The sequence below is a fragment of the Anomaloglossus baeobatrachus genome, chromosome 8 (assembly GCF_048569485.1).
Source record: "Anomaloglossus baeobatrachus isolate aAnoBae1 chromosome 8, aAnoBae1.hap1, whole genome shotgun sequence".
Taxonomy (NCBI): Eukaryota; Metazoa; Chordata; class Amphibia; order Anura; family Aromobatidae; genus Anomaloglossus; species Anomaloglossus baeobatrachus.
In genome coordinates this window covers 48,038,790-48,062,210 of record NC_134360.1, presented here as the reverse complement: position 1 = coordinate 48,062,210, position 23,421 = coordinate 48,038,790, and the positions used below count along the sequence as shown (strand labels likewise).

The 23,421-nt window shown below is 47.1% G+C and overlaps 1 protein-coding gene across 5 annotated transcripts in view; it reads left to right on the top strand.

The window, feature by feature from the left end:
* Positions 1 to 23,421, top strand: part of THUMPD3 (THUMP domain 3 tRNA guanosine methyltransferase) — a 113,847-nt gene that overhangs the window by 87,280 nt on the left and 3,146 nt on the right. The window contains exons 1-6 of one of the 5 annotated variants that reach the window (XM_075321588.1): positions 18,155 to 18,254; positions 18,889 to 19,143; positions 19,573 to 19,650; positions 20,957 to 21,430; positions 21,520 to 21,650; positions 22,175 to 22,244. In XM_075321588.1, the coding sequence (XP_075177703.1) occupies positions 18,910 to 19,143; positions 19,573 to 19,650; positions 20,957 to 21,430; positions 21,520 to 21,650; positions 22,175 to 22,244 (987 nt within the window). In that variant the 5' untranslated portion in view covers positions 18,155 to 18,254; positions 18,889 to 18,909. Of the gene's footprint in view, positions 1 to 18,154; positions 18,255 to 18,286; positions 18,535 to 18,647; positions 18,670 to 18,746; positions 18,767 to 18,888; positions 19,144 to 19,572; positions 19,651 to 20,956; positions 21,431 to 21,519; positions 21,651 to 22,174; positions 22,245 to 23,421 lie in introns of those variants that run through there. The other 4 variants (XM_075321589.1, XM_075321590.1, XM_075321592.1 and 1 more) reach the window with 4 other exon arrangements.

Genomic DNA, 23,421 nt, shown 5'->3' with positions numbered 1-23,421 from the left:
TGAGTGTGTCTGGTGAGGAAGTGTATATTATCCTGTTGTGTGATGCTTTCTGCTGAGCTGCTGTATCTAAACTTATCATATGAGATATTGTCTGCTGAGCTGTGTATCTAATCCTGTCATGTGTGATACTGTCTGCTGAGCTGTGTATCTAATCCTATCATATGTGATACTGTATTCTGTATATACTCATGTTATGTATGATACGGTCTCCTGAGCTGTGAATCTAATTTTATAGTGTATGATGCCATCTGCTGTATCTAATCCTTTCATGAGTGCTACAGTCTGCTGAGTTGTGTATCTAATATTATCATGTGCTATGCTGCCTGTTATATCTAATCCTGTCATGTGTGATATTGTCTGCTATTCTGTGTATCTAATCCCATCATGTGTGATATTGTTAGCTGAGTTGTGCATCTAATCTCGTCATGTGTGATACTGTCTGCTGAGCTGTGTATCTAATCCCATCATGTGTGATAATGTCTGCTGAGCTGTGCATCTAATCCCGTCATGTGTGATACTGTCTGCTGAACTGTGCATCTAATCCGATCATGTGTAATACTTTCTGCTGAGCTGTGTATCTAATCCTATCATGGTGATACTATCTGCTGAGTTGTGCATCTAATCCCATCATGTGTGATACTGTCTGCTGAGCTGTGCATCTAATCCTGTCATTTGTGATACTGTCTGCTGAGCTGTGTATCTAATCCTGTCATGTGTAATACTTTCTGCTGAGCTGTGTATCTAATCCTATCATGGTGATACTGTCTGCTGAGTTGTGCATCTTATCCCGTCATGTGTGATACTGTCTGCTGAGCTGTGCATCTAATCCTGTCATGTGTGATACTGTCTGCTGAGCTGTGTATCTAATCCTGTCATGTGTGATACTGTCTGCTGAGCTGTGTATCTAGTCCCGTCATGTGTGATACTGTCTGCTGAGCTGTGTATCTAATCCTGGTATATGTGATACTGTCTGCTAAGCTGTGTATCTAATCCTGGTATATGTGATACTGTCTGCTGAGCTGTGTATCTAATCTATCATGTGTGATACTCTCTGCTGAGCTGTGTATCTAATCCTGTCATGTGTGATACTGTCTGCTGAGCTGTGTATCTAGTCCCGTCATGTGTGATATTGTCTGCTGAGCTGTGTATCTAGTCCCGTCATGTGTGATACTGTCTGCTGAGCTGTGCATCTAATCCTGTCATGTGTGATACTGTCTGCTGAGCTGTGTATCTAGTCCCGTCATGTGTGATACTGTCTGCTGAGCTGTGTATCTAATCCTGGTATATGTGATACTGTCTGCTAAGCTGTGTATCTAATCCTGGTATATGTGATACTGTCTGCTGAGCTGTGTATCTAATCTATCATGTGTGATACTCTCTGCTGAGCTGTGTATCTAATCCTGTCATGTGTGCTACAGCCTGGAAGACCCCAGTAGCATTACAGCCCCCATCATGCTCATCCTCATTGTCAGACTTCCCAGGAAGTTTGCTGTCAGTGAATTGACTCATGATTGAGTTTTGTTGTTTCCTCATTTTGATGCTAAATGACGCAGTGTGTGGTGAGAAAGCAATGCTGGGAACAGCGACACAAAGTGCTCATTCTGTTCTTGTGCCGGGGCGGCCTCTTCCCCGGCGCGGCTCAGCCAGGCCCGCAATAATAAGTCATTGAAGCAACAGACAAGGGACTGGGGATGAATGCTAATGTCATGGCTCGGGAGAGGGGAGACGACGCAGGGGCCAGGACCAGATCTCTGCGCCGTGCTCCCCTATAGCCGGATGTAGGAAGGCATCCATCTATGGGGGGATATGTAAAGGGGATATAACTAGCTCATAAAGTGATGGTATATCACTAATAAATTGGTGAAGGACCTCCACCGAGCCTGAAATTAAAGGGGCTGCAGTATAAGTCACGTAAAAATAGGACGTAATTTTACTACCCGCGGTCGTGAAGGGGTTAAAGCTGCATTTACCGTTTTTCCCTGCACAGCAGCGCTCCGGCCACCCGCAGTGCAGAGAACTGCAGCATAGCTTCATGTAAGGGAAGGTCTGACCCCGACTAATCATAAGCAGGTGGCGGATTCCAGTGATTAAACCCCTATCGTCACTGTATAATGAAAAGTTCTGCAACTTTCTAATATACTTTGTGTAACATTCCAGTATCTCTGCTTGCTGTCATATGAGGCACACTGAGTTTGTCACAATTGCACTCAGTTTTGGGCAATCATGGACTACAGCCTGATTTTGTCAGTTTCCTCCTCCACGGTTCATACAACTCCTTCTCCATGGCCGGACCCCGGCTGTGAGCCCATTACGTAATCTCTTTGAGGGTCAGTGCCCCCTGATGTGGGGTCTGCAGCCAGCTCCCCCTTTGTCTGGCGGCCCCTGTCACTACATCTCTTCTTTTCATTAAGACTTTCCCTTTCCTTCAGCTTCAAGCCATGAAGAGGTATTGTCCTCTGAGAGTGACTGAGGGTAGAAACATCAGAGCAAGTGAATTTAAAGGGGAAGTCCACCTCCAGATCAAATAAATTCATTTTCCAGACCAGTCCCCGTTTCCGTTATTGCTCACATCAGCCAATCAGATTTCAGCTTTTATTTTATTTTTTTTTAGCGCCTGGTATAACACAAGCTGGTTGGTTGCTAAAAGCGAAGTGGAATCTTCTACAGTCTGAGGTCTGAATTAACTGATCCAGGAGCCGAATTATATAGGAACCTGGTCTGAATTAACTTAGAAGCCTGATCTGGCGTTCGTAATATATATAGGGGCTTGGTCTGGGGTCTGAAGTCATTAAGGGGCCAAGTCTGAGGTCTGAATTAACTTAGAAGCCTGATCTGGCGGTCACATTATATAGGGGCCTGGTCTGGGGTCTGAATTCATTAAGGGACCTGGTGTGGGGTCTGAATTCATTAAGGGGCCTGGCCTGGGGTCTGAATTAACTGAGAAGCCTGATTTGGAGGATGTATTATATAGGGGCCTGGTCTGGGGTCTGAATTCATTAAAGGGCCTGATCTGGGGTCTGAATTAACTGGGAAGCCTGATTTGGAGGATGTATTATATAGGGGCCTGATCTGGTGTCTGAATTCATTAAGGGGCCTGGTCTGAGGGTCTGAGTTCATTAAGGGGCCTGGTCTGGGGGTCTGAATTCATTAAGGGAACTGGTCTGGGGGTCTGAATTCATTAAGGGACCTGGTCTGGGGGGTCTGAATTAATTAAGGGGCCTGCTCTGTGGTCTATTCATTTAACGTTGTGGACTGAGGTGTGAATTAGAGCAGTTGTACTAAGGACATTCAATATTGATATGATAGTGGAAAACGTATTCCCTGGAGGACAACTTTTCATTTCAGGAACTGATTTTGAAAATGGGGTTTTACAATGTCCAGTATAAATGGGGCGGTGGTCCTGATTTCTATTAATTGTCTAAGGGACTGGCATAAACAGCCAAGTCACATTGTTGGGATCAGTTGTGGTCCTAACATTCGGTTCCTCTGAGCAATCAATAATTGATTCCGTCTCCCATTGCTATGGTATAACATATACTTGGTACAACACCCTTAATTTAGGAGTCTGGGTTTGTTTAGCTGTGTGGACTGATGTCAGAACTTAAATTTGGGTGTAAATTAATTTATGGGCCTGGTCTGGGGTCTGAATTAATTCATGGGCCTGGTCTGGGGTCTGAATTCATTTATGGGCCTGGTCTGGGGTATGATTTAATTTATGGGCCTGGTCTGGGGTCTGAATTAATTTATGGGCCTGGTCTGGGGTCTGAATTAATTTATGGGTCTGGTCTGGGGTCTGAATTAATTTATGGGTCTGGTTTGTGGAGTCTGAATTAATTTATGGATAGGTCAGGGTGGTAGTGGTGTGGGGTGTGGAGTTTTTTTTGTGGAACAGCCCAGGACCTAATCTGAAACTGCTGACAACCCCGTTATGGTCTGCACTGGCAGTATATATGGTTGTCACCCAGACTTTGCAGGATAACGGATAAGATTATATTACAGCTGGTCCGATAAAGACTGAAGATCTCGGAAGATGAGGATGTGGCGGGCACCTGCTTCATATCCATCCCACTGAGCTTGCCCCCCACCCTACACTTCTCCCGCTGCCCCCTCCTCACACTCGCCCCTCATTGATATGCCTTCGGGGCATGGCAGGGGCCTGGGAAGTTGTGATTGTGCAGAATTGAGCACATAGTGTCCCTATTGTCCGGAAGCAGCAGTAATTCAGAGCGACTCCTGCTCCCCCCCCCCCCCCCCCCCCCGCCGCTCACCCCCATTATAACTGGGCATTCAGATGAATCGGAGTCCCATGGGGTGGGGTGGGGGGGATAAGCCTTTTCTGCATCGGGAATCATTCAAGTGTTAGAATCTCCTTTCCTCCCAGCAGCTGAGATGCTCTGTAGTATCAGGGAGTGTGATGGAGTTTTGTAGGGGGGCTGCGTACACGGCCACTACGTAATTAAACAAAGCCTCCCTCCGCTGTTTAGAAATCTTAAAGGGGCCAGTCAGGGAAGTAGAGCATACTTAGTTACATAGGTTGAAAAAAGACCTAGGTCCATCTAGTGCACCCTTCCTCCACCAGTTCTACATTTGGTCACTAAGTCACTTATAACCGACAATGTTGTGTAGTGAGGAAATCATCCAGCCCTGATATAAAAGCTGTTATAGTATCTGCCATTACTACCTCTTGTGGTAGGGTATTCCACAGTCTGACTGCTCTAACTGTAAAGAACCCTTTCCTATTTAGGTGTCGGAATCGCTTTTCTTCCACTCGCAGTGAGTGTCCCCTGGTCCTTAGTACTGTCTTTGGAAGGAATAAGTCATGTGCCAGTCCTTTATATTGACCACACATGGATTTATACATATAAATGAGATCTCCTCTGAGACATTTTTTCTAAGCTAAACATATCTAACTTTTTCCACCTCTCATCATACAGGAGGCCTCCATTCCTTGTAATAGTCTAGTTGCCGCCTTTGAACTGGCTCTAACTTCTGAATGTCCTTTTTAAAATGTGGAGCCCAAAACTGGATCCCATATTCCAGATGTGGCCTTACAAGTGATTTATAGAGGGGGTAACAATACGTTGGGATCACGGGATCTAATCTCTCTTTTTATACACCCTAAAATCTTGTTTGCTTTAGCAGCTGCTGCCTGACATTGAGTGCTGCTGCTCAGCTTATTTGTAATGAGAATACCCAAGTCCTTCTCCTGTTCTGTAGTCCCGAGCTTACTTCCATTTAATGTATACGCAGCTATAGGATTACTCCGTCCTAGGTGCATTACTTTACATTTATCAACATTAAATCTCATTTGCCAAGTATCTGCCCATTCTGACATCTTTTTGTAATATTGTACTATCAAGGTCAGTTTTTGATATCCTACATAGTTTGGTGTCATCAGCAAAGACTGACACTGTACTATCAATCCCATCCACAAGGTCATTAATAAAGAGATTAAAAAGAATCCCTCCTAGCACAGATCCCTGCGGCCCCCACTGCTGACTATGGCCCATTTAGAGAATGTTCCATTTATGACTATTCTTTGTTTCCTATCTTTAAATCCTTGTATAATGGAAAGCTCTGAAACTTTCTAATATCCTAGATGTTTCAGTCCATCACCATTATCAAGATCTCTGCTTGCTGTGAGTGAAGTCGTAATATTCATTGTTCCCATAGCGGAAAACTGATTCTCTAACTAGATTCTCTGTGAGCTGAAAAGTGGCACAAATTTCGTACCCTGGATTTATCTACACTGATATATTGTAACTAGTGATGATCGGGCACTACCATGCTCAGGTACTCGAAGATTTTCCCAGAAAAATGCTTGAGTTTCCCATTGACTTCAATTATACTTGTGTGCTGAAGTCACGCCCATCCGAGCATCCAACTGCTAGTTACGAGTATCGAGCATGCTAGTGTACGCTCATCACTAGTTACGATTACAGAGCACCCGAGCATGGTAGTGCCCGCTCATCACTAGGTACGATTACAGAGCATCCGAGCATGGTAGTGCCCGCTCATCACTAGTTACGAGTACTGAGCACCCGAGCATGGTAGTGCCCGCTCATCACTAGTTACGATTACAGAGCACCCGAGCATGGTAGTGCCCGCTCATCACTAGTTCCGATTACAGAGCACCCGAGCATGGTAGTGCCCGCTCATCACTAGTTCCGAGTACCGAGCACCCGAGCATGGAAGTGCCCGCTCATCACTAGTTACGATTACAGAGCACCCGAGCATGGTAGTGCCCACTCATCACTAGTTACGATTACAGAGCACCCGAGCATGGTAGTGCCCGCTCATCACTAGTTACGATTACAGAGCACCCGAGCATGGTAGTGCCCACTCATCACTAGTTACGATTACAGAGCACCCGAGCATGGTAGTGCCCGCTCATCACTAGTTCGGAGTACCGAGCACCCGAGCATGGTAGTGCCTGCTCACCACTAGTTCCGAGTACCGAGCACCCGAGCATGGTAGTGCTCGCTCATCACTAGTTACGAGTACTGAGCACCCGAGCATGGTAGTTGCCCGCTCATCACTAGTTACAAGTACCAAGCACCCGAGCATGATGGTGCCCGCTCATCACTAGTTACGAGTACCGAGCACCCGAGCATGGTAGTGCCCGCTCATCACTAGTTACGAGTACCAAGCACCCGAGCATGGTAGTGCCCGCTCATCACTAGTTACGAGTACCAAGCACCTGAGCATGGTAGTGCCCACTCATCACTAGTTACAAGTATCGAGCACCTGAGCATGGTAGTGCCCGCTCATCACTAGTTACAAGTATCGAGCACCTGAGCATGGTAGTGCCCGCTCATCACTAGTTACAAGTATCGAGCACCTGAGCATGGTAGTGCCCACTCATCACTACTTACGAGTACCGAGCACCTGAGCATGGTAGTGCCCGCTCATCACTACTTACGAGTACCGAGCACCTGAGCATGGTAGTGCCTGCTCATCACTAGTTACGAGTATCGAGCACCTGAGCATGGTAGTGCCCGCTCATCACTAGTTACGAGTATCGAGCACCTGAGCATGGTAGTGCCCGCTCATCACTAGTTACGAGTATCGAGCACCTGAGCATGGTAGTGCCCGCTCATCACTAGTTACGAGTATTGAGCACCTGAGCATGGTAGTGCCCGCTCATCACTAGTTACGAGTATCGAGCACCTGAGCATGGTAGTGCCCGCTCATCACTAGTTACGAGTATTGAGCACCTGAGCATGGTAGTGCCCGCTCATCACTAGTTACGAGTATCGAGCACCTGAGCATGGTAGTGCCCGCTCATCACTAGTTACGAGTATCGAGCACCTGAGCATGGTAGTGCCCGCTCATCACTAGTTATGAGCATCGAGCACCTGAGCATGGTAGTGCTCGCTCATGATTAATTGTAACAAATCTTAGCTGTTACTGATTAGCAAATAACATAGCTAATGCATTAGATAAGGGGTCAGGAACCTTTTTGGCTGAGAGAGCCATGAACGCCACATATTTTAAAATGTAATTCTGTGACAGCCATACAATATGTTTAAAACTAAATACAAGTAGATGTGTACATTTTATGTAAGACCAACACTTTTAAAAGTACAATAAGTCTCTGAATTCTGTTTAATAACGTTATGCTGTTGCTAACCAATGATAAATAAAGTACTTCTTACCATTGATGTGCCTCTTATATTAACTCACCAGGGTGGAGCGGCAGTGGTGGAGCGGCTGAGAAGGTCCCAGGAGGCAGGGTAGGCGATGCTGCGGGCACGGAGGAGGAGGTGTCATGGCTCAAGAGGGTCAGTGTGCGGAGGGTCGGCGATACTGCTGCAGGCTTGTGGGGTGTCACAGCGGCGGGTGCCATTGATCTGCTGGCGGTCTCGGAAGAGGGAGTGTCATGGCCCAGTGTGCGGAAGTGGAGGGTCAGTGATACTGCGGGCTCGTGGGGTGTGTGGTGGCGGCGAAGACCATTGATCTGCCGGCGGGCTGCTTTGAATCTCCCAAATTTGAGGAGATCGACATCAAGAAAATGGCCGCTGCATGAGCGCAGATCAACGCGATGGACTTCAAGAAAATGGCCACTGAGTCTTATCTGCTCACGCGCCGCCTCCGCTGCCATTTGCTTGAAGTTAATCTCATCAACTGTAGGGGATTCAAGGCTGCCTGCCTGCAGCCCGCAGTCCACCGGCAGATCAATGGTGCTCACCGCCGCTTGTCAGCTGCAGCCATCAAAAGAGCCACATCTGGCTCGCGAGCCATAGGTTGCCGACCCCTGCATTAGGTGATAAGAACGACTTTACAATGACTGTATCTGGGGTGTATCTACAGGGGTGCAAAGGCCAAGGTGTAATGGGCAAATTACACAAAGCCATAACCATCATATAATGGTTGGGACACTCGGCCTCCTTGTGGCCACTGCAGGCATTACAACATTTTGTCAATAGGTGACTATTCTCAAAACTGAAAGTTACTCCCTATCTATAGGATAGGACTAAAGGCTACTTTACACACTGCGATATCGGTCCCGATATCGCTAGTGTGGGTAGCCGCCCCCATCTGTTGCGCGACACGGGCAAATCGCTGCCCGTGCCGCACAACATCGCCCAGACCCGTCACACATACATACCTGTCCGGCGACGTCGCTGTGACGGGCGAACCGCCTCCTTTCTAAGGGGGCGGTCCGTGCGGCGTCACAGCGACGTCACTGAACCGCCGCCCAATAGCAGCGGAGGGGTGGAGCTGAGCGGGACGTAACATCCCGCCCACCTCCTTCCTTCCTCATAGCGGCCGGGAGGCAGGTAAGGGGAGCTTCCTCGTTCCTGCGGCGTCACACGCAGCGATGTGTGCTGCCGCAGGAACGAGGAACAACCTCGTTACTGCAGCAGTAACGAGATTTGAGAATGGACCCCCGTGTCGCCGATTAGCTATTTTGCACGTTTTTGCAACGATGCAAAATCGCTTATCGGTGTCACACGCAACGGCATCGCTAATGCGGCCGGATGTGCGTCACGAATTCCGTGACCCCAACGACTCCGCATTAGCGATGTCGCAGCGTGTAAAGCCCGCTTTAGTTATCGCTGGGGTCCAACCAATAGGACTCCCTGCAACAGGAAGTGGCCTCTTTAAAAGGGACTCTGTCTGCAGGTGTCTGCAATGTAATCTGAAGACAAGAGTTAAAACAGAGCATCTCTTATCTCAGTCTTCTTTTAGTTACCTGTAAAGTTACAATATACAAGAAGCCATATTAGTGGTTCCAGTATTTTTGTAGTTTCACCTGTAATGTTAGTTTAAGTCTCTTATCTTTATCATTAGTGGATCTCAGCAGCACATGAATTGTAGTCTGACTCTGCTTCTTCTGTCTATGGAAATGTACACTGAAATCCTGGTGTGGGCGAGGACAGCTCTTCCAGCTCTGATACATACAAAACAATAAAATCTTTCACTGTGTCAGAATGACTGCACACACTAATCTAAGGGATACATCGTTGAACTTAGGGCCTCTTTGCCTACATCATGCTGCTTTCAGATGAAGTAGGAAAAACCTACTGACAGATTCCCTTTAAGGAGGAACAAAAAAAAAAAAAAAGAAACAGGAAAAAGAGAAATGCTAAAGGAGGAGGGAAATTAAATTGCTGATAGGGGGAGGAGCTGAGCAGGAGGTGCTGCAGAAGGAGCGGGCTAGCGGCTCTGACAATAGAGAAGGAGGTGCTGGAGCTCTAAAAGGAGTTTGTCTGACGATGTTTTAAGTTCTTCGTAAGACTCCACTATAACAGGACAGAAGAACGGAAAGTCGAAAAATTGGTGTGAAGCCACACCCAGCAAAGAGCAGATGATTGACCTTGAGAGATGGAAATGTTTAATAGACGGCAATCACTGTGAGCAAAGATAAATTTCAGTGCGTGTGAACTTTTACAAGCAACGTGTAGCTGTCTGAGATTTATCCATGGAGGAGAAAAAAAAAAAAAAAAGAGGAGAGAATTTGATGCAAAAGTCAATAATAAAAGGTACAAAATGGAATAAAAACCGTCTACAGCTGAACGCTCTCCAAAGTTAGTCCACCCAAAGTCGGATCTCTGGTGCAATATGAAGCTCCTGGGGCCCTATATAAAATCCACTGCTTTCTGCAGTGCCAGGGCTTGGATAACACTGCGACCATCACCCCTCTGTAAGGCTATGTGCCCACGGGACCTTGTACCTGCGGATATATCCGCAGGAATGGTCGCAGGTTTCCCACAGCAGCTCCCGGAATCCGCAGCTATCCATTTCTGCGGGATTCAAGCGAAATATCTGAGGAAATCCTGCGGACATTCATGCAACTTACCTGCGGAAGTCCCGCCCTCTATCTCCATAGTGGAGAGGCAGGAATTCCGCAGGTATTTCCGCAGGAATAATTGACATGTAGTTATGTGCGGCTGTGGGACATCCGCAGCATATTCTGCAGCCGCAAATACCGCAGCATTGACACACACTCCCCATAGGATAACATGGGGAGTGTCTGTACTTGCTAAAACCTGCGGATTTATTTGGAAAATCCAGATAAATCCGCAGGTTTTCCGAGGCAAAATCCGCAGGTACAAGCTCCCGTGGGTACATAGCCTCAGTGTCACTACTTTGTATAAAAAAAAATGGAGATGGAAGGAAACTTTACACAGTAATGGGATATCGGAGAGTTCTCCAAAGAGGAGGCCTAGTGCAGGGAAGAGGGGAGCAGGCCCCAGTTCTGGTATGGACTGTACCTGAGCGGATCCAGCCTGTCGTTACGAAACACATCTGCTCCCCATCTGCTCACTTTTACGACCTTTCGAGGTGAATGTTACCCTCATGTTTTCACCGACCGACCCGTTGCGGATGTAGGAATGTGGCCTGAAAAGTAGCACATACAGGACTGTATACTGCACACATACACGTCTATAAGAATGGCGGTGCCGAGCCCACAGAGGATTGTCTAGACTGGATACAATTGTAACAAACTCACAGTTATAAAGCCCGCTTTACACGCTTCAATATATCTCACAATCCGTCGTCGGGGTCAAGTTGTAAGTGACGCACATCCGGCATCGTTCGTGAAGTATTTGCATGTGACACCTACGTGCGATCAAGATTGAACGCAAATACGGTGATCGCATACACGTCGTTTATTCCTCATACATTGGACGTTTTGTTGTACGAACCTAGTCAATTGAAACGTGTGACATCCCTCATACGATTTTGATGTCTGATGCTATGTGCGCAGGTGTGCGCTCTGCACCGCAGCTTAAAAAAGGTCCGCTTCAGAGCGCAGCTGAAAAGCTGCGTTCTGAAGCGCCTCACAATGTCTGTCATTCACTAATCTCTGTCAGTCGGTCACTATCTCTGTCCCTCTCTCTCTGTCCATGTCAGTCTATCCCTCTTACCCTCTCTCTCATACTCACCGATCCCCGATCACCGGCGCGGCGCTGCACGGCATTCACACTGCTCCGGTGGCTTTTACTATTTTGAAAAAGCCGGCCGCTCATTAAACAATCTCGTATTCCCTGCTTTCCCCGCCCACCGGCGCCTATGATTGGTTACAGTGAGACACGCCCCCACGCTGAGTGACAGCTGTCTCACTGCACCCAATCACAGCAGCCGGTGGGCGTGTGTCTATACTGTGCAGTGAAATAAATAATTAAATAATTTTAAAAAAACGGCATGCGGCCCCCCGAATTTTAAAACCAGCCAGATAAAGCCATACGGCTGAAAGCTGGTATTCTCAGGATGAGGAGCTCCACGTTATGGGGAGCCCCCCAGCCTAACAATATCAGCCAGCAGCCGCCCAGAATTGCCGCATATATTAGATGCGACAGTTCTGGGACTGTACCCGGCTCTTCCCGATTTGCCCTGGTGCGTTGGCAATCGGGGTAATAAGGAGTTATTGGCAGCCCATAGCTGCCAATAACTCCTAGATTAATCATGTCAGGCGTCTCCCCGAGATACCTTCCATGATTAATCTGTAAGTGACAGTAAATAAACACATACACCCGAAAAAATCCTTTATTAGAAATAAAAAACACAAACATATACCCTCGTTCACCACTTTAATAAGCCTGAAAAAGCCCTCCATGTCCGGCGTAATCCAGGATGGTCCAGCGTCGCTTTCAGCTCTGCTGCATGAAGGTGACCGGAGCTGAAGAATACACCGCCGCTCCTGTCAGCTGTCAGGCAAACAATGAATGCAAGAATATAGATCTGCATTACTGCTTTAGGAAATATTGACAGATTTAGTATACAAACACGGCCATTTCTATATCTGCCCAGTAGCCACGTCAAGGCATACCTTAAGCAGTAATGCATATCTATATTCTTGCATTTATTGTTTGTATGATTCAGCATTTCAGAGTGCAACTGTCTTTTTTTTATTATTATTTTATGTCATGTTCAGTTTTGCACCTGTTCAGACTTCATTTTGGGAGTGCCATCATTCTTTTTGTTTACTTTAATTTTTGACATTGTTGGCGGTCAGATGTTACGTTAAGGTCTACAGTGCAGTATAAAAATATATATACAATGGAGCACGTCTATGAACGGCCTTGCACCATTGTACTGGTGTTAAAATGTCATTTTGATGTAAACCAGGCTTTTTGCCTCTTTTCTACCACTCTCACCATTTTTCTGACAACAGGGTGGGACTTAGCAGGAGGGGAGAGCCTCCATTGGCTGACGGATTTACCATGATTTACGCTAGAAACTGGTGCAATGTATAACAGGAATGTGCGCCAACTCAGATTTCTAAAGAGGGTTGCGCCTTTTAATCTCAGGTGCTTGGGGCGATCGGACCCCCACAATATGACACTAGGGAGTTAGCAACATTAAAAGTGGTTGCTATGGAGGCGAATAATTCAGCACATACCAGATGACCCATGTAAGCTAATATCCCAATTTTACCCCCTACGACACGCGGTGTCCGCCGCGGTCATTAGTGGTCTCCGCATTCCTTCCATTACTGTCTCCCCCCTTCCCGTGTTCGATGACGGCCGTAGTCTTCTCCCAGCGACATCTGGAATAATGGCGGCATTGTCACCCCTGCTCATTACCACATTCCAGCTGGGTGGTTAAAGAAAACCATCGTCACGCAGAGGGTCTCTCATCCCACACAAATGTCTGTCATGTAATGTGATGCGCTGTGATGGGGCGGCCATTGTTGCAAGGAATGAAATGGATAAATAAGAAGAGCGACCCCATTCATGGGGGGTTCGCCATGCAAAATACAGGCCTTGTGACCCATGGCGACCAATCAGGGTTCAGCTTTCATTTTCTAAACTGTGGTGAAAGGAAGTCTTCTAACTCGTCGCTAAGGGCAACAAGCTCATGGTAGACATCTTGGACCCCAGAAGCCCAGGATGTAGTCACGGATTTAAGACACTCTCAATGAACCCGAGTGTCTCCAGTTTTAGAGAGAAAACAGAGAACAATAGCACATGGCAAAATAATATTAATAAAAAGTCTCTCAAAGTACGAAGGTCTCCATCTTTACTAGCTGTAATGGTAGAATAAGCTGCCAGCTTTTGGGGTTGACCCCATTCACCACCTCAAAACATGGCCGCCTGCTGCAAGCCGCAAAAACATAGCAAACGAGTTATTTATGAGACAAAGAGTGACAACTGACAACCTCGCGGCTCAGATAGTGTTCAAAATGGTTGTCACTTCCCTTCCCGAATCCAGCATTATATTCAATAGGACTCCATAGTAGTCACCCAGTTATTTTATATTGTTGCTAGGCAACAGTTTAGAAATACTTCAAGGGATACTCCACCACAGACAGGCTAGGCCATGAATGTCTGATACATGAGGGTCCCGCATATTTCAGGACTAAGGGTCTTATGGCTGTGCATGCGTGATGTTTCTGCGTTTTTTAACCGCTATACAAGTGACTGAAGAAATATGTGCAAGATGTCTGACACGGGACAACGCCGATCAGTGAAGACAGCGTTAATTCGTGGTGTCTGAGGGCCGTGCAGCTCGTGACAACCTCTCAGTATTCAGCCGGGATTAAGGCATTGTGGAAACTCTACGCCGATGTCTGGAAGCTGCGGGAAGCGTCGGCCGCACTTAATCACCATAGCAACTGTAAGATGCTTCAAAAAGCCAGAAATCGTGAGGATTTTACCCTCCTCGCTGCTCTGACCTCCAGCGTCTTTGATTCCTCATTCCTCCATTTCCTTCCCGACCTCCTCCAGTCAACATTCGCTGCCTCCGTCAGGTGTTTTGCTGTTCAACAACCAATATGGCGGCCAAAGGATGAGGCGACACCTGAATGCCCCGTATTGCTTCACAACCAGATAACAAATCTAATCCGGCAGCCATTTTGTGTAGTAGTGTACAAAAACTGCGTATAAAGCTGGGCCATAGGAGTGGTCACATGGCGTCAAACACCAAAATGGCGGCTCTTAATTCTTTTACGCATCACCCTGAACATGACTTCCCGCGCTACTGATAAATCTCCTGCGATATTTGAGGGTGCACACGGTGACATTTCTGGAGATTATACATGTAGATATAATTTTGGTGCCCAACCAACCACATAATACAAAATGGCCGCTTAGGTTTCTAGGGGCGACGTATTGCTCATGGCTGTGATACGGCGCCAATCTTGCTCCTTCTCTTCTTCCTTGCTGACAATTCCTGGAAATATTTACACACCACAAACTGCAAACGTTCCAGCCAAGTCATCGCTGCGAGGATCGTTACACGACGCCAACGTTCCTGCCAATGTGGTGCGACATCAGCAGGATGAGGCACCAGGACAATCAGGGCACGGTACCAGGGTCTCACAGATGTCATAGGAGGAGAAAACACGGAGTCCGAAATCCAGGACTTTCCAGATATGTTTCATTTGTCATTTAACACCTGACAGGTTTAGATACACAGCTCAGAAGACGGTATCAGAGTATAGGATTAGATACACAGCTCAGCGAACTGTACCACGCTGTGTACCTATATCACATGATAGTCTGCTGAGCCATGTATCTAATCATGTGATGTGTGGTAAGGTTTCTCACCTATATATCTAATCCTATACTCTGTGATAGTCTGCTGAGCTGTGTAGCTAATCCTATCACAGAGTATAGGATTAGATATATAGATGAGAAACCTTGCCACACATTATAGGATTAGATACATGGCTCAGCAGAACCTGAAAGGACTGGATACACAGCTCAGCAAACTGTACCACACATGACAAGCTTAGATACATAGCTCAACAGACTGTATCAGAGAATATAAAATTAGATATACAGATCAGAAACCTTACTACACATGATAGGATTAGATACACAACTCAGCAGACAGTATCACACCTGATAGGACTGGATACACAGCTCAGCAAACCGTATCACACATCACATAATTAGATGCACAAGTCAGCACATGGTATCAGACGATAAGATTAGATACACTGTCCCTTTTCCTGGGGATGAGGTCAAAGAAGTGAGAGGGCAGAGGGGGCTGTTGCCCTGGGCCCCGCAATCACATGGTCTCACCCGGAGATACTGCCGCTGTGCGCAGCGCCGCTATAGCTAATTTCCGTGGCAGAGCAGGGAGATACTATCTCCCTGCTCTGCCGCTCTCTATTATATAGCTTGCAGGGCTCTTTAACCTTGAGGTCTCCAGATCAGCAGAGACTCTGATGACCTGTGCGTGTGATGGCGGTAATATTGGTATTGGTCTTTGTGTAGAGACTTATTTTCAGTAACAGCGCGGTCATCTGCTGAGGTTCCCCTATACCTACAATTAGGGTGCACCATCGTAGTTGTAATCAGGGTCACCTGGTTAGGAACCCATTCACTTGGTTGCCCCCCAGCCCTGAGCTCTTCAGCCAGCTACACCTCTGGGTCAGGGTACAGATCCAGGACATTACATTGGCTGCAAGCCTGCAGTGATCTCTCCATGCTGGATTGTAGCCACAATGTAATGACATAGGCGCCACCTGGTGTTCACACCTTTACAAGACAGTAATTGTACAGAATACCGCCACCTGGTGTTCACACATCTACAGGACACAAATTATACAGAACAGCGCCACCTGGTGTTCACACATCTACAGGACACAAATTATACAGAACAGCGCCACATGGTGTTCATACCTGTATAGGACACTAATTGTACAGAACAGCGCCACCTGGTGTTCACACATCTACAGGACACAAATTATACAGAACAGCGCCACCTGGTGTTCACACATCTACAGGACACAAATTATACAGAACAGCGCCACATGGTGTTCATACCTGTATAGGACACTAATTGTACAGAACAGCGCCACCTGGTGTTCACACATCTACAGGACACAAATTATACAGAACAGCGCCACCTGGTGTTCACACATCTACAGGACACAAATTATACAGAACAGCGCCACCTGGTGTTCATACCTGTATAGGACACTAATTGTACAGAACAGCGCCACCTGGTGTTCACACATCTACAGGACACAAATTATACAGAACAGCGCCACCTGGTGTTCACACATCTACAGGACACTAAGTATACAGAACAGCGCCACTTGGTGTTCACACATCTACAGGACACTAAGTATACAGAACGGCGCCACCTGGTGTTCACACATCTACAGGACACTAAGTATACAGAACGGCGCCACCTGGTGTTCACACATCTACAGGACACTAATTATACAGAATACCGCCACCTGGTGTTCACACATCTACAGGACACAAATTATACAGAACAGCGCCACCTGGTGTTCACACATCTACAGGACACTAATTATACAGAACAGCGCCACCTGGTGTTCATACCTGTATAGGACACTAATTGTACAGAACAGCGCCACCTGGTGTTCACACATCTACAGGACACAAATTATACAGAACAGCGCCACCTGGTGTTCACACATCTACAGGACACAAATTATACAGAACAGCGCCACCTGGTGTTCACACATCTACAGGACACAAATTATACAGAACAGTGCCACCTGGTGTTCACACATCTACAGGACACAAATTATACAGAACACCGCCACCTGGTGTTCACACATCTACAGGACACAAATTATACAGAACAGCGCCACCTGGTGTTCACACATCTACAGGACACTAAGTATACAGAACGGCGCCACCTGGTGTTCACACATCTACAGGACACTAATTATACAGAATACCGCCACCTGGTGTTCACACATCTACAGGACACAAATTATACAGAACAGCGCCACCTGGTGTTCACACATCTACAGGACACTAATTATACAGAACAGCGCCACCTGGTGTTCATACCTGTATAGGACACTAATTGTACAGAACAGCGCCACCTGGTGTTCACACATCTACAGGACACAAATTATACAGAACAGCGCCACCTGGTGTTCACACATCTACAGGACACAAATTATACAGAACAGTGCCACCTGGTGTTCACACATCTACAGGACACAAATTATACAGAACACCGCCACCTGGTGTTCACACATCTACAGGACACAAATTATACAGAACAGCGCCACCTGGTGTTCACACATCTACAGGACACTAAGTATACAGAATACCGCCACCTGGTGTTCACACATCTACAGGACACTAATTATACAGAATACCGCCACCTGGTGTTCACACATCTACAGGACACTAATTATACAGAACAGCGCCACCTGGTGTTCACACATCTACAGGACACTAATTATACAGAACAGCGCCACCTGGTGTTCACACATCTACAGGACACTAAGTATACAGAACAGCGCCACCTGGTGTTCACACATCTACAGGACACAAATTATACAGAATACCGCCACCTGGTGTTCACACATCTACAGGACACTAATTATACAGAATACCGCCACCTGGTGTTCACACATCTACAGGACACTAATTATACAGAACAGCGCCACCTGGTGTTCACACATCTACAGGACACATTGTGCAGAACAGCGCTACCTGGTGTTCACAGCTCTACAGGACACGAATTATACAGAACAGCACCACCTGGTGTTCATATCTGTACAAAACAATAATTACACAGAACAGCGCCACCTCGTGTTCACTCCTCTACAGGACACTAAATGTACCGAACAGCGCCACCTGGTGTTCATATCTATACATGACAACAATTGTGCAGAACAGCGCCACCTGGTTTTCATATCTATACATGACAACAATTGTGCAGAACAGCGCCACCTGGTGTCCGACCTCTTCCACTGTCTGTTTTCCTCAGTCCTGGCGCCGATCGCCGAATCATCGATGTGTCATGTCTGCTCCCTAGTGCGCACGCCGAGTTTTCCGCGTAGTCCGTGACCGGTAATTACAGGATTATAATCCTCGGTTACACGTTTTCTGCGCTGTGTGCGTGTACCGGGGAGGATGGCGGCTCACCCCGGGGCCGGTGTGAGTGTGTGAGGTGGCGGGGACCCGGCTGCTGCGATGATGTGGATTGTTACTTATCACTGTATTAGGTTTCTCTCTGGGATATTTATGGCGGTGGCGAGAAATTACATCATGTGACGCGAGCCTAAAGCTGCATTGTCCGGAGCAACCAATCAGAGTGCAGCTTTCATTGCTGAAACCTCTCTGTGGATATGTAAGTTGCGCTATGATTGGCTGCTGTGATTGGAGGGGCTCTAATTCTGGTCATGTGACCCAGGTGTCACTCTCCGCTGTTTTGGTGGCACTGTTATGTAATTCTCTGCGGTGCGGGCAGAAATGGAAGACGCCGGTGTGTGTCGCTTTTGCGCTTTCTTTCAGGGGCCGTGACCTTTTTACTTCTTGGCACTGCAGTGCACACTTCCGCCGTTCATGCGCACCACAAAAGGGTTAAGGCTGTTTTTTAAAGGGGTTCTCCATTCTCATGGGTGTCACTGCTACTGATGGAGTAAAAGGGAATTTCTCATCACCACATCCCCTTTAACCCTATATCGTCTCCCTTTTTCCATAGTTTGTCGCCTGCGCTGCCAGCATGTCTGAGCTGGAGGAGGTGGTGGACGTCCTAGCCGAGGTGACACTGGATGACCCCGGTGCCAGCGACACCACGTCCACCCAAAGTTCCCTGGTGACGGTCGGAGCCACTGTCCCCACCGGCTTCGAGTTCACCGCGGCCGCGGAGGTGGAAGAGAAACTGGGATGTACCTGCAAGATCAGCAAAGACCGCGGCAAAATCTACTTTGACATCGGTCTGGACACATTGGGGCAGGTGCGGACACAGTCCTGTTCCAGGAAGACCTTCACCTTCAGGTTTTAAAGGGAATCTGTCACCAGGTTTTTGCCACCAAATTTGTGAGCAGCATAACGTAGGGGCAGAGATCCTGATTCCATCGATGTGTCACTTACTGGGCTGCTTTATGTAGTTTTAATAAAATCACTGGTTAATCAGCAGGAGATTATCATTACAGGACTCCTTGGCATGCTGCAGGTAGTCCAGCATATTCATGAGCTCTGTATAACTGCTAGATCTGCAGCAAAGCAAACATTGATTTTATCAAAATGACAGCAAACAGCTCAGTAAGTGACATATCGCTGGAATCAGGGTCTCTGTCTCTACGTTATGCTGCTCTCAGATGAGGGAGCAAAAACCTGGTGACAGATTCCCTTTTAAAATGACGCCACTCTGTTTATGTCGCAGGTTCATCGCCTGAGGTCGGTCGACAATCTCTTCGTGGTCGTACAAGAATTCACTGATTTCCCTTTCAAGGAAGCGAAGGTGAGTTCATCTAGAAAAGATGGCAGCCTGTCTGTGAGATATACAAAAACACTCGGAGAACTCCGTGATTGAACCCCCTTTCAAAAAACCATATACAATAGGACCAATTGAGTTCAATATACGAAAAACAAAAAACCTCAATTTCAATTAATACACACACATGGATTACTCCTACATTCACATCTGATAACTGCAATCCTCCAGCCTCCTGAAGATCCTTATATCATGGAAAGGGGAAACGCGTAGAGGCGATACAGAGCATGCTGCTAAAAGGGAAGTAACCATTTTTTTTCTTCCCTGTGGGGTTATCTATACCCCTATTTTCTGCTCTATAAGAATCATCTGCATGATTGCCCTCAGGCATTGCATTACATGTATCAGCATCGGTTTATGCAGTGCAGATCTGTGCAATTAGGATTGTGTAAAAGTTTATCCATGTGTGATTGCCATACTATATCACACTGGGACATGGGAGGAAAAACTGACAGATGGAACTGAATTTTCCATTATGTTAATGTGCTCCTCCATTATGTTAATGTAGATTGTGTATTATGTACTATGTACTAATTTGTACTGGATCATGTACTATGGACTAATTTTTCTGCAGAAGCCTGCCTATACTGGGGCTTAATATTTGTGTTTTTTTTTTTTTTGTCCTGGTTTTCCTGATAGGAAGCTGTTATCTATCACAGTGTGATTATATGAGCACTTTGTTGTACCATGTACTAATTTGTACTGGATCATGTACTATAGACTAATTTTTCTGCAGAAGCCTACCTATATTGGGGCTTAATTTTTGATTTTTTTTGTCCTGATTTTCCTGATAGGAAGCTGTTATCTATCAGACAGTGTGATTACATGAGCACTTTGTACTTAATACATTCTAGTACTATTGTATGGCCATCCGTAGTGTAATTATTATTTTAATTCACTAACTATCTAGGGCAACTAGAGGGTGAGCCGACGTGGAACGGGGGCGCCCAAAACAGTTACGGCGTCATACCCTCCGTTGGTAGGTAGGAGCAAGGTCCCATAGGGTGCTATAGGGACCCCATATATTTAGCTCCTCCCCTTCATCATCTACGCCCTTTGTGTGTTCACTATTAATGGGTGTCTAAATTTTAAAATATATCAATAAAAGTTTAATATTAATTGAAATTGAGGTTTTTTGAACCCCCTTTCACTTCAATAGGGCTGAGCTGTAATCCCAGACACAACCCATGGTCAGGGGTGGCGCGGTTTCTGAAAGCGGCCATGTTTATATATTCCTGGACAATCCCTTTAATATCCTCCTGTGTCTCTGTAGGAGGCCGCACTTCAGGATTTCCAGGAATTGGCTGCAAAATTATCCTGGGAAAAAGCTCTGCAGACATGGGAGCTAAACAACAACCTGAAGAAGAAAAAGAAGAGAAAGAAAACCGTCGGCTGCAGCAAAGAGAGGAAGCCGGCGGCGGAGATGCCAGAAGGAGACGCCGCAGCAGAGGAGCAGCCGGCGCCACCTACAGGACAGGAGGAGTGCAGCATCCCAGAGAGTCAGGCTGAGGACAGCGCCGAGGTTTCCACTCCCTGCTTCAATGACTCGCAGGAAAACACAGCGAGTGACGACCTGGAGAGTAACGACTCCTCTGCCGATGTTAGCAACGTCTTGAAATTCCGCGTCACCTGCAACCGGGCCGGAGACAAACACAGCTTCACATCCAACGAGGCCGCCAGGGACTTCGGCGGAGCGGTGCAGGAACATTTCCTCTGGAAGGCGGACATGACCAATTTTGATGTGGAGGTGAGTGCCCGCTCCCTTATCTCCTGCACGTGTGTGTGTGTATATTGTATATACTCTGTATATTCGGCCGTCTCCCTATTTTCCACCAGGTTCTCCTGAACATCAGTTACAATGAAATGTTGGTGGGAATCGCGCTGACCGAGGAGAGTCTGCACCGCAGGAACATCACGCATTTTGGGCCCACTACGCTCCGCTCCACCCTGGCTTACGGGATGCTCAGGTGAGTTCTGGCTTTCTCACTATTCACTATACTATGAGTAAGGCGCTTGTACTGTATATATTCCCATAAGCCCTCATTCGTGAGACAGAGGCCAAAAGGGAGTCTTTTTGGCTAGTGACTTGCAGTATACTTTTTGCCGATGGTTCACTATGGTGGACAGCCATCCAGACTGTAGCCACTGCAAATACACCCGTCAGTGTCCGCAAACACCGTACACACAAGGCCTTACCTTCTTTTAAAGAAGGCGTATAGCATTTACAAAAATGAATACCATCTTCCAAAAACAGCTCCTCTCCTGTGCACAGGTCATAGGGGGTAAGCTGGGCCCTTTGTTTTTTCCTTTCAGTGGAGAGGAGCTGTAATTTCCACACTATGCATGGTCAGGGGAGGAGCTGTTTCTGGCAGAAAGCCTCCATATTGCTTTCTGTCCTGGACAGCCCTTTTAATTCTTTTGTGGATTCTTCGACAAGGATAAGTGTGATCCGATCCACCGTCCTTATCCTGGTTCTGTTGTTTTTTTCCAGACTTTGTGACTTGGAGCCGTCAGATGTTGTCATTGATCCAATGTGCGGAACCGGGGCCATCCCTATAGAGGTAAACTGGAGACATAAGGGGGCACACGCTAACAGGAGTGTAACACTTAGAGTTGTACCTATATTTTAACTTCCTTCTTTGTAAATATGTGATGGATCCAGAAATACCCAGCAGATCAGTGGGGTCCGGGTCCTAAGACCACTACCAATTTCTCAAAAGACTTGTCAGAGGTGCTGTGCACTGGAGACAAAAGCGCTAATCCTGGGCCTCCTAACAGGTCTTTTGAGCAATCAATTGGAGTCTCAAGGCCAGGACCCCCATAGATCTGCCTGGTATGTTGGTGCCTATCCCTTAAAGGGAACCTGTTAGGTGCAATATGCACCCAGAACCACAAGCAGTTCTGGGTCCATATTACTAATACCTGCCTAACAGTCCCTGTATCTAGTAGCATAGATAAAGGGATCTTCAGAAAAAGTATTTCTAAAAATCCTTTATGATATGCTAATGAGCACGGGGACTAGTCACAAGGGTGATAGTTCATGTGCTCATTCCGTCCCCTTAGCATGTTAGTTTGCCCACAGGGACGTGCTAACATGCTATATAATGCCTATTGCCCAGTGTCATAGGCGCTGATGCGCGTACCTGTGTCTGTTGTCACCGCTTCAGATGCCAGGATTAGGCGCTCAGTGCCCATGATCAGAAGTACCGGCACCCACTGGGGGTAAGTGCAGGAGATTTGGATGCGCTGCTGCTGCACTCTATCTCTTACACTGCGCAGGACTAAAGGCCGCTTTACACGCTGCGATATCGGTCCCGATATCGCTAGCGTGGGTACCCGCCCCCATCTGTTGTGCAACACGGACAAATTGCTGCCCGTGCCGCACAACATCGCCCAGACCTGTCACATTACTTACCTGCCCGGCGACGTCGCTGTGACCGGCGAACCGCCTCCTTTCTAAGGGGGCAATTCGTTCAGCGTCACAGCTGCGTCACTGAACCGCCGCCCAATAAAAGCGGAGGGGCGGAGATGAGCGGGACGTAACATCCCGCCCACCTCCTTCCTTCCACATAGCGGCCGGGAGGCAGGTAAGGAGAGCTTCCTCGTTCCTGCAGTGTCACACGGAGTGATGTGTGCTGCCGCAGGAACAAGGAACAACTTCGTTACTGCTGCAGTAACGATATTTGAGAAGGGACCCCCATGTCACCGATGAGCGATTTTGCACGTTTTTGCGACGAT